The sequence below is a fragment of the Tigriopus californicus genome, chromosome 8 (assembly GCF_007210705.1).
Source record: "Tigriopus californicus strain San Diego chromosome 8, Tcal_SD_v2.1, whole genome shotgun sequence".
NCBI lineage: Eukaryota > Metazoa > Arthropoda > Copepoda > Harpacticoida > Harpacticidae > Tigriopus > Tigriopus californicus.
The window spans coordinates 5,985,366-5,997,370 of NC_081447.1; the positions used below are offsets into that span (position 1 = coordinate 5,985,366).

The 12,005-nt window shown below is 44.0% G+C and overlaps 1 protein-coding gene across 1 annotated transcript; it reads left to right on the forward strand.

Annotated features, from left to right (window-relative positions):
* Positions 1 to 1,955: 1,955 nt before the first annotated feature.
* On the forward strand, positions 1,956 to 11,501 carry LOC131885344 (uncharacterized; the record flags this gene model as incomplete). Its single annotated transcript, XM_059233370.1, is given in 7 exon segments — positions 1,956 to 2,197; positions 2,271 to 2,570; positions 2,634 to 2,743; positions 4,767 to 5,064; positions 5,693 to 6,038; positions 8,682 to 9,022; positions 9,602 to 11,501. Coding segments are annotated over 6 exon segments (2,667 nt in total). The 3' UTR covers positions 11,161 to 11,501.
* Positions 11,502 to 12,005: the final 504 nt, after the last annotated feature.

The following is a 12,005-nucleotide window of genomic DNA, read 5'->3' on the forward strand; positions in this document are numbered from 1 at the left end:
CCCTCCCTCATTTCCAATCCAAGTTCCATGCACTTACTTGGGTCAGAAAACACTCAAATCTAAGCAAAACGAAGGAACAACTCCAAAATGTTGGGTAGTTGTGCTCACGGAAACTTAACTTCCGCGCCGTGAAACATCGTCTCAAACCATGACTTACATGTAGTCAGTCTTGTTTAGGGTTGTTCTGGTGTTGATGGAACATTATCAGTGAGGGAAAGTTCGTTGGGCTAGCAACAGTGATATTGCGCTACATGTACCCCCACAGATATTTCCTTGTAATCGTCTTCATCGTCGATGAAACATGGGTTTGAGGAAAACCAGCCCATAGTTGTATAGGTAAGTGGGTTAAACCATCTGACAGGACATGTCTAACATTAATGGAACATCTGGGAAAACCCGAAAACATTGGCTCGAGCATTATCCAACGAGAGCCGAACTGGTCCAAAAATACCTTCATTCATTGGTAGGCCCGGTGCATTTTGAACACAAGATCTGAATTATCCCCTTTAAGGTATCCCATTCTCCTGTTGCTAGATAATGGTCGTTCTTTTCAATCCAGGGTCCCACGACAGTTTGGAACATAGCGTTTTTTTCATCCCAATTTTCTGCGCTCGCCTTCCTTTGGGTTGAAGTGAAATTCCTTTGATTATGATAAAAGATCCCGTTCATGGCGCAGACACCCTATTCGTGTCCATTATCCTGGCCTTTGTTCCACATCTTCTGGTGATGAAGAAGCCTGATGGAATCACTTCGAGCCCACAACAAGCGAAATCATCAACGTGTCGTCGTCGTCGTCTTCTTGTTCTTCTTCCTCTGCTTCATCATCACCTACTTCTTCTTGTTCGTCTTCTCCTCGTCGATGCTCGACTGCTACATCAACAACAAACCCAGGACATGGAGCAGCGTCGGAAGAATACAAGAACCATAGGAGGAACTATTCCAATTTGGCCTCATCGGAAGAGCATCTATTCATAATGATTGCCCAAACTCGCTTCCTCGGTCGTAATAAAGGACTAGCCGCTCAGAAGAAGAAACAAGCCGCCAGGAGGAAATCAAAAGGCAATTCTCCCACCTTAGGCGAGTTTCCTTACGCTCAAAATGATTATTCTGTGATATTCGGCGGAGAGAGGAAAAAGTTGGACCCCTACGCCATCCCGAAAAAAGAGGAACAACCGAAGGAGAGGATTATCCTCAGCCAGGTAAGAAAAGCATTGATTATGTCATTCTCCGGTAGCAACAAACGCATCAACGCCTCGGTTCTGCATACACTTTGCCAGAGAAACCGGCCGTGGCATCCAAAGCTGGCCTCACCTAGCACATACTACTATCATTAAGAACAATATAAAGGTACAATGTGGGAGGGACCTTCATCATGAATGTACAATGGCGGCGATGATGGTGTGGTGGTATTTCTCTATTCTTTGTTAGAGCTGTGGTTTTGACGGTTGCTTCTAACTTATGACGTGTGAGGGGCCAAGCAATGCCAAGACAAATGCCACGAGGTTTCCATTTCCCCCCATAACTTGAGCTCACGATCGAGTACAGAAGAGCCGCTTGGTACTGATAATATTTCCTCCCTTTGGGATATTCCAGGACCCCATTATTCGTGTCATGATCGAAAACAACTCAGATATCAAATACGAAGAGGCCATGAGGGAAGAGGAAGAACAGTCCAAAGCAGATTCCTCCACTCTCTCCCCATCCTCCACACACACGGTCCAAGGTGTCTTTACCAAAGGTGGAGGTCCGAGGACAAGCTCATCTACATTCTCCCCCACGGCCTCTAGTCTAGGACGAAGGGGGTCCAGTTCAACTTTAGCACAACGATTCCAACATTTCGTATCAGTAGCTCGAGAAAAGTCTCGAAATCGGCTATTCAAAGGGGATCGCGCTCACCCTCAGGATTCCAGCACCTCCCGGACCAATGGAACTGGGACCAGTCGAGGAGGAGGAGGGATTGTTCGGTTCTCCACGCAAGAATCCGGTGGTCACCAAGTGCCCAAGGTTGTGATAGATGGTCTGAGCCCAACCCTGCAGCAACGTCGAACTTTGTTCCAAACTAAAGCTCGAAATCTGAACTGTTGTGCGAGTTTTGGCAGTCAAGGTCGAGTGACCTCGGGTTGCCTCTGGCATGCGTTTCGCGCCATCACTCTCGGCGTCTTACTCATTGCCATCGGGATAACAATGGCAATACTTGGTAAGCATACCTACCACAGAGCCTATTTTGAGATTGATTTGCCCATCAGGTTCTCATGATTCTCTGGCAACAGGTTTTCTAGATGACCAACGAAATCTCCAACAAAAGACCCTCAACAAGTCAATGAGCGTCTCAAGTGTTATTGCTTCACCTGGTCCTCCAACGACCACATTGGCTTCGCTTCCACCCAGTGGTGTTCCTAATGCTACAACTGGCCCAGCCACAACTGGTCCATCAAGCAGAAAACGACCAGGGTAACGCTCCAAATTAAATGATCAACGTCCTTTGGCTTTCTCACCCGGCCTCACCCGTCAAGACCGTTTCAAGCTGAACAATCTCAGTTTTGCCGGACCCGTTGTCATGGGCGTTGGGGGTAACATTTCTTTAAGCCATGCCAACGAATGCACCGTTTAATTAAAAGCCCTTAATACCTTAGGTTTCCTCATCGTTGCCGCCTGTGTGATGACTTTTGAAGCTCGAGATAATGCTGCCAAAGTCGTACCTTCTACTAATTCCGCTCAAAATGAGGAGAAGGCCAAAACAAGGGTATGGGCATGAACCACTCGAATATTGACGGGATGGGTGCTAAGGTCGAAAATTGAACTCTTGAAAGGCAACAGACGCATTGAGTTTTCGTTCAAATGAGACTTATGACTCTCAATTTCCAGCTCGATTGAACAACTGAATCAAGCGTTTACCCTCTCAAAGTGGAGTACATAACAAGATGCTAACTCTGTTGTGGTAATCAAGTACCACAAGGGGGCTAACCTATTCGTTCTGTGAAGAGTTATAGTGTGAGCTTTGAGAGGGCTTAACGTTGGATCCAGGTGTGCGATTGAGGTGAATATTGGAATAAGTAGTTCTAGCGACTTGGGACCAGTAATCCAATGCACTGACTCGATTCCGAAATGTCAATTCTCGACCTTAGAATCCGCGTCCATGATTGAACCATTTCATGAACAAACCTTGTTATTTCTCTTTGAGGGCTTAACTAATGCATTGTCGTGTATGTCATTGTATGTCAGCAAAAACTGGGAACTACTATGCACCCTGACATGGAAATTTGTTTTTGTTGGTTTTTAAATCATATATACAAGTACAACAGAGCGGGGAAGATTACTTTCAAAAATGGAGAATCACGTCTTGGTATAAGTTGATATGCCAGTGATGCAAAATTGGTGTTTCAAACTGGTTTTAACGAAGCTGACCTTTCCTCATATAGCAATGTGAAAGAAGGGTCAGTTTCTCAAAAACGTGCTTGAAGCCCCAAACTTGCATCACTGACATAGGTACCAGCAAACAAACGAACCTCCCAAAGCTTGCCTAAACGTCCCCATATCAAACCGGAAGATTGACAAAACAAAACATCAAGATCAGCCATATTTTATTGCAAATTTATTGTTGGGGGAGCCCGCAAACCACTCCCCTTTACCCATTTGCTCAAAAAGGAGAGAAATTTACATCAAGATATTTCATGCATAATAGGCCACTGTTGGCCGACTTAGAGCGGGTTGATTATTTTGCATGGAATTGGACTTTGGCATCGAATGATCATGAGGTATGGAACTAATCCAATCAAAACCATACTTAACAAGCCATTATGTCGTATTTCGAATAGGGGATGCTTCCTGGATGGCAATAGCCCAAGACCATGAAACAAGGTTTGAAATTTAGAGTGAATTAAGCAATCTAATTGCAACCTTAACCAGAGTGCTAAAGGAATCTAATTGTCAGGCTTTGTTTGGTGTTTTTTTTTCAAATTTCTACTTAAATATTATTCAGTTCAAACATCAATTTAGCAAGACCGTTTCGTTTGAATGTTGGAATTTTGGTTGCACTTAAGATCAGAGGAAATGATGCAACTTGCAAGAACTTTGGAAACTCCATGACGGCTCTGCATTGCTAAGATTTTTCCCAGTCATACATGTCTATTGCGAAAGGCTTTTAGGGTGATATCACTTTTCACCCCTTACTTTATACATACGTCTCATAGCTATGATTCCCTTGTTTTTAAGCGAATTGTTTAATTGTTTATCTTTTACAAATAACAAACCCAATCGGAATTACTTTGCAACAAAAACTAGTATGGATGGTAATAGTACAAATTGTGACACTCAAACGAGAAATCCTGATCCTTGCTTGTATATGAGCTTATTGAATGACCTCACGCAAGCTATATTTATAACAAACAATGAATGGGAGGTGATGGATGAGAAGTGGATCGACAACGTCGACAATGCAATACAAGACACAATATGTGCTGTCGTCGGTTTCTTCAACTCATCCTTGATAAATTATGAAATCCCTGATGATCACTAGGAGGAGTCTCAGATTAATCAGGATGATGGAATTTCCGATCCACAAGGGACCCATTGGACCAATTTCAACCAATGGAATACGGTCCCTTTGGTTTGGCTCTGAAGAGATTGGAATGAAAGGAAAAGTAGAGAATGTACCTTCGAGAAATACTGTAACCTAAGGGGAATCGACCGGATTGACAATCGAGGGCAAATATGGAACGCGATTGAACTTCTCCAAAGTGTAAAGCCTCAATGAAATTTCTTTGCAGGCCTTGAAGTTTCGATCATCATCGAGTCAAACAACCTTTCTCGATCGAAACATTGTGGAAACGCTCCACGTGGACCCTTCGTCTGGATCCTCGGTGTCGCCCCGCGGGGGAAATTGCAAGGTCTTGAGCGCTGTGGGGGCGTCCGCCCAAGTAGGCGTGGGATCGGCAGCTGCGGCCACGGCCGGCTTGTTTGACCTCCAGAACACATTCAGACCCTTGGCTGTGCCTTCCAACCTGAACATAAGTGGTTCCACATACAGTAACAAACGAGCTTCCTTCAATGGCAAATTGCCTGCCGGTAAGTACCCATAAATGCAAGGCCCATTGAAAATCAGGAGAATGGCATAGCGTGATTTTGAGTGATGGTACACATCACATCAAGGGTACAATGTTGACCTTAGAAAACTAAAAAGCACATCTTGATAGAGGGCCGGCGATAGACCTCCCTTGTTTATCCTTTGTGTTTGGCGGTTCCGCGTCGGCATTTTTGTGGAACGGAACAAGTTTTTGGAAACTCACTCTACTTCGAAGAGAGAGATGGAACGGGATGGAACTAACCTGTGTGGAGGATATTGCAGTCTTGCGATTGTTCAAAACTCAATAAAAAAGACAAGAATTCAGAAAGTCATCACTCTTTGGGGGTCAAGAGGTATTTTTACTTGACTTAACGTCAGAGAGTCACGTTGGAACTTTGAAATTGTTCCCCCAAATTCTGGGTGACCTTGGAGCACTAAAAATTCACCGTTCTTGGAAACTTTTGCACCTCTTTTCGGCCCTCTTGGGCCAAATTGCTTCTTTTGTGTGACACTTTCTGGCTCAAATGGAGCACGAACTAATTCTCACGTCGTTGTTCCTTCTCGGTCTTCCTCTCTCCTATCGGGTTCTCGGTGGCTCTTCACTCCACGGTGTCGTTTCCATCTTGGCAGCTTCGGATTTTGAGCCTGGCCTGGCATTGATGGATGAGATTGGACGGAGAGCTCTGACCAACGCCTTCATTCAATTCACCCGTAATACCTCCAATCCATCGGCCTATCGAGATTCGCTCATCTATAACATCCAGCCCAGCCAAAACTATCCCAAAGAGGACGACGGATTCAGAGGATCCGGTCACTTGGAAGTGGGACAAGCCATTCCCAAGTGTCCAAGTGCTCCCGATATCGCACATCACAAATTGGACCATAATGTCACAATGTCCGGCCACGTGGCCTCACATCGCCAAAAGGAGTGTGTGGATGGTCAAGTACAGGGGGATTCATCCTCGCAGCAACCCGAGTAAGAATCCCGAGTTTATTTTGCATATTTTCTTGCCCTAGATGTGACAGGAGAGCGGACATGTGCATGCATTTTAAGGAGGACAGTTTCACATCTTGACGGTTGTTTCCCACAGTTTGGGCATTTTTCATTTCCTTCGTTTTGTTTCAAGTTTTAGGATGGAGAGGACTCAATACAAGACTATCCAATCATTGAGGTTTTCTTTGTCTTGGCATTATGGTTTGTTTATTTTTCAACCAAGACTGAAGCAGCTCGAGGAGCCAAAATCATGATTACAATTACTTATGCTAATACAACCAAGGACAATTTTGAAGAGGTCTAGTCTAAAAATAGCTTCCTTGGACGTACTTTTAGTGGTAGCAAACGCTTGCAAACATTTGTTCCCACAAACGAGTACATTGCAATCAGGTGGATTACTGGATTTATTCATAGCTGCATGCCGTCGAGAATATGAGATTGAGTTACTGAATGTAAGTGTAACAAATTGTTTGTCGCTGAAATATTCACAAGGAATTTCATCAAAGATTTATTGGTGTTCGGAGGAAGTTTTTCTCCCAGCCAAAAGCAGATCGTAATATATACGTTATGAATCGAGGTCGCTTTTGTCAATTTCGAATTCATGTATTTCAAACTCTAAGATTAGGAATTGAGCGGAAACAATTCAAAAAGTCTTCCTTTCTAGGGATTCAAAGTCTGGAATCTACAAAAAAGCTCCTCAAATCTAGTCCGCAGTCTTTGTTGTAGACTTGTAGTCAACATAAGTCCGCGGTTCTTCGTTTTGGAGCTCAAGGCTCGCAGATTTTAGAAGGAAACTTCACAATATAAATCACTTCATAAACTTGTTTTCTTTCGCTAGGACCCTAACTCCCATTGCTCATTTCTTATTTAAAAGGTGGATTTTGATTCGGAGACTGGTACAGTTCTCGCATCAACGCTTACGAGAGTCATAATTCAGCACCGTTTTACTGCAATTGATTGCGAAAAAAGCGCAGAGCTAGCCAATCAAAATCAAGTTGGTTCTTACAATGGTGGAACCAGGGCTGCCAGTGTGGCAAATCAAAGCAGTGACGCTCATCAAAAATAAAATGTTGAGCTCAAAGGAGTAAATTTTCTAGGTCACCAAGATATTAAATCTGTTAGCATTCATTTTTCCATTCCCGTTTTGCAAGATTCTAGCTAGAGCTTTAAAGGACTTTTAAGTGAATGGTCCACAGATTCTGTTACAAGGAAGGATATTTCCTTGTTACGTTTCCCCAAAGATCAAATTTGAGTGTCACCACGTGCCTTTTGAAGACAATTTAACTAAAATGTGATGACTGAAAAATTGTACTTGACCCGTTTCATACTATGCGGGCATCTCTTTCTAGACATTTGCGATCTCCCAGAACTTGCCTTGGTGTTGCATCCCTCCTCTAGAATCTCGATGAAACCAATGCGATCGATTTTCAGCAAAAAAGAGAAACTAAAGGAACCCAGATTTCACACTCGAAAGAGTTGCATGACCTGGTTCTGGTGTACACTGGGTTGCCATGGCTTGGGCAAGCCGGGAACCTACGTGTTTACTTGGGCGTCAATGCAAATCGCATTACATTGCATCCGAAGGGGGAATTGAGAGATTGGAAAAGACAGGAGTGGAAAGCCCTCATTGACCACTCTAAAGTCTTTGAAAAACATGGCTAAGGCAAAAGAGGGTTCAAGGTGCCAATAATGTTTACCAAGAAAAAACATGGTTGAATCAGTTTTAGTGCTTAGTTTAGCTCTCGTTGGTAATTAAAATTATCGTATCCTGGACAAGAATTTTACAATTCAAGCTAAAAGCTTTTTGAACTAAAGCATTTTCCATGCCTACCATCGGGTTCAATATTGACATAAAAGTGAACCCTGGCCTTGCCGTGGAAGTCAAAAAATGATTGAATTATTGAGTACAGGAGTGTCAAGTTTTGGGAAGGGTTCTTGAGAGTCTACTTGCACTGAACACCGTTGATCGATTCCGGATCTTCAATAAAACTCTCTTTGTTTACTGACATTACATATAGGAAGAACTTTTTGTATTGCATTTAATTTGAAGATCTAATTCTGACCAAAATTTTACCCATTGTAGTTAATGACTAGTCGATTTGACGAACCTCGTGACGTTTAGTTTCGTCCAATGATACTCATCTAAAAACTAAAGTGATGTTGGATTTGTTGATATGGATCAAATGCAAATCCTTTCCTCCCGCCAAAAAGGGGAAAAAAGAGAATGGACAATACCATGTGAGACAAATTTGATCCAGAAACGAACCGAGAAATGTTGGCACTCGAAGTGAGGATACTTTCTCCAGGGTGATAAATTGGGGGGAAAAAAAATAAACAGAGAAAATCAAGAAAGAGTGCTCGCAGTCAGGCTTTTGCGGTTAATGAAGATGTAATACGGAATAACGCTGAAATACGACCGCTTTGCTCCTCTCTTTCTCGTTGCCTTCTTTCAAATTGCCAATGTTTGGAATGTTCTAGAAGTACTTGCTAAAAGTTCCACAAGATAGTTACATATTTTGATATTGAACACATTCCAGACCTACTGTATGTAGAGGATCTGGCTTTGCAGTACTTAAACTGAATTAATCTAATTCTCCTGGTTTCCTTTTCATATCATCCACACAGGTATGAGCCTCTTCCCACGTTGAGAGGTCAATACCGGGTGCTCACCCCGACCATGTATCGCTCCCGTATGGCGGCCACACGCCAAGCCATTTCCATGGATTGTGAAGGCTCGAACACGGCCAAGACCCGACGAGAAGGCCCGTCACTCCGGATTCCATCTCCATTTCAAAACCCAATTCGAAAATTTGCTCAAGACAGCTTGGATTTGGAACTGGGTGCTTCAGCCACGGGAGTCCATAACCTGGCCAATCGTGGGGCTGCCGTGGTCAATTCATCTTCCACTGAGGGTCACACTGCCAAGTCCAGCAACCAGAGTCAACGGGAGAGCCGAGAAATTTATGGTGAGTTTGTGATTCCAATAAAATTGGATTGGTGAGTCAGCCTTGGGTTCATTTTCTCTCTCTTTCTCTTTGGTTCAATAATTCAATGTGGAGGGAAGTACGGAAGCTAGGGATGGGAGCATTCGTTACAATTGAACGGAGCCAATGTTGTGAGAGTAAAGCCTCTCAAGCAACAAATGCTCGGGAATTTTCTGCCGCTGTTGCTCTTCACTTGCAACCCCAAGAGCCGCAGCGACAAAATAAAGGAACGTTGTCAAAAAAAATTGGAGGCTTTTCTGCATTCCCCCCGGTGTGTGGTTGCTCGGATACGATTTTTTGCCAGATCCTCAAAAAGAATCAATTGCCTCTCGTAGATCAATGGCAATGGCACACAATGGTCTTTGATGGGAGATATCCATCAAAGCAATCGAGTCTCGATGGATTTTCAGGGACATACACTCACAATAAATATCCATTCCTAGCAAGCAATGCATTTCCCTTTCATTTTATATTTGCAAACAGATCAAAACCAAAACCAAGTCTGAATGAAGCTCAATCTTGTGTTCTTCTTCTTTTTCCTCTCCACTTATTCGTTTGCAGAAGAGCACTCCAATTCATCAATGCTATTAGACCTTCACCTCGAAGGCTCGGCTCCCGTCACCCTCTTGGTTCGGGATGAATCCAGATCGACTCGTTCCACTTCGGGGAACAGAGAGGCGGGCTCCAACAATCGATCACCTCCCTCTCTTCATGAGCAAATGAGTTGTGAACGATTGAAATTGTCGTGTTCCCGTTCGAATTCGAACTCATCTTCTTCTTCGTCGTCGTCATCCTCTTTGCCCAAGCAAGAAGAGACTTCCATCTTTGGTGGGAGTGGATCCGTGGAACAGGAAGAGGATGAAGAGGCTGAAAGGGAAGCTGCACATTTTGATGATCACAATGAGAAGCGGATTCGAGATCGACGCAAATCCTTCCGTCAAAGTAAGATGAGACAAAAGAAACACGCTCGACAAACAAGACAGCGGAGAAATTCCGATCCGAGTTTCGATAGCAGCTTCGATGCAGGCAAAGATGATGCCAGCCGTTTGCCCGACCATTGTCAGCGTCATCATCCCCAAATAGCATCTCCGTCTACACTGAGTGACGATGACGATGAAGAACTATTGGTTGTGGACTCCTTGCATCAGGCCACCGTCACCCTGAAGTCGCAAAGTTCCCAACTTAACGTGAAATTTGATGTTTCCAAAGGCCCGGAAATACCAACAGCGACGGTTCTTCAACAAAATTTGGAGGCGGTGGAAGGAATTGGTCTCGAAGACGACAACAACAGCATCAACAATCGGATGCAAACCATTCTAGAGGAAGATGCTGCTGTGACAATTTCATTGGTAGGTGCATTGGGAGCGGTCGGCAAAAAGCACTTCCAAGGTCAAAAGGCCAGTAAAAGTTGCGACGACCCAGTTGTCACGCCACCCACACCCTTCGGGAGCTACAAGCGGCAAGAGAGGTGGAGCAAGTCTCTGGCAGAAGAAATGGCAACACTGTCTTTCATTGACACCTCCCCCATTGAAGAGAGGGAGAACAAACCTCCACGGACCGTTTTGCCCTCAAATATGAGAGCCTCTTCCAGCGACCACTACCATTATTATTACCATCACCATCGCTCGCCTCCTTCCACTCGTCATGATCAGCCGGAGCCAAGTGTCTCTCAATCTTTTGCCTCTTTGGCATCTGAGGAGGAAACCTCATCACCCGACGAAGGTGGAACATTGAAAAGAAACAACAAGGTCCAAACTGGCTTCAGATCAGATTATCGTTCGGTAGAAGGTGCTGGTCCAATGCGAGCTCAATCAACGTCAACCTACTCCAAATCAGAGCCGTTGCTCTATGCAGCCAAGATCTACGATCCCGAGGAAGAGGAGCTTTTTCTTGACATTGCCGAGGATTCCATAAGTCTTTCGCCAGAGGCCTTTCCTGTAACGTATAGCGCCGAACTGCCTCCACCGCCCAAACCGTTTGATGATCATATGTTGCGAGGAACAATCGACCCGAGATCTGAAGATCGAACACGATCCAATTTGGAACAATGTCAACCGATGAGTGTGCCACTTGTGGGATCTTGCCCTAGATCTCACCAAGAGAAACGGTCAGGGATTTAGGCTCATTCGAGCACCATCGACACCCAGACGAGTGCGAGGGTACGTCCTATTGAATCCAAAGATAAATACTCGGTTCAGTTTTAAGTCCTGGCCTTCTCGCGTGCCTACGGATTGAACTTCTTCCTTTCGTTTCAAATTATTCAATGATACGTACTTACACACGGCCAGCCGTTCTCGACATGTTTCAATCTTGGCCAAATAAACTTTCGCCAACGTTCCAAACTTACATTGGACCATCTCTTTCTCACGAATCTTCAGGATGACATTAATCTATTTTTCGGGTGAGTGCCTCGCTAGCCTGATGACGAGAAACTATTGTAGGTTAAGGAGGGAATGTTTATCTATTCACATCTTTCACAAGCGCAGAAATTCCATCAGAAGCTCGACCTGAATATGAGTAATAGGTTTCTTAGTCCAACGAACGTGTCATTCCAAAATTAAAATGGATCCAAACGTGCTGAAACATAAGCTAAGTTTTAAGTTAAGAACTCCTCAAACATGTGATAGTTTTACAACAAAAAAAACACGTTCCATCTACCTTTGTGTTACAGAAGAGCGGGATTGTGTCTCTGTATTGTACGTACGTACAATAGAGTAGACGGACATTGTTTTGAAAGCTTAGTCACTCCTTTAATCTGCAGATTTGCCTTCAAAGGCTTGCCGTACCTTCAGGGCAATAAGCCATTTTGATGCTAGTCCCCCACTTTTAATTTAAACGTCAAGAGTAGAAGACCATGCCAGCCTTTGGAAAGAGGATGGATCTAATGAATTAACAGCGACGAGTCACTCTTACTTCAAGGATCTGCTTTGTCATTTTGAAAAGCTGGAAAAGTTTTCCCACTCGG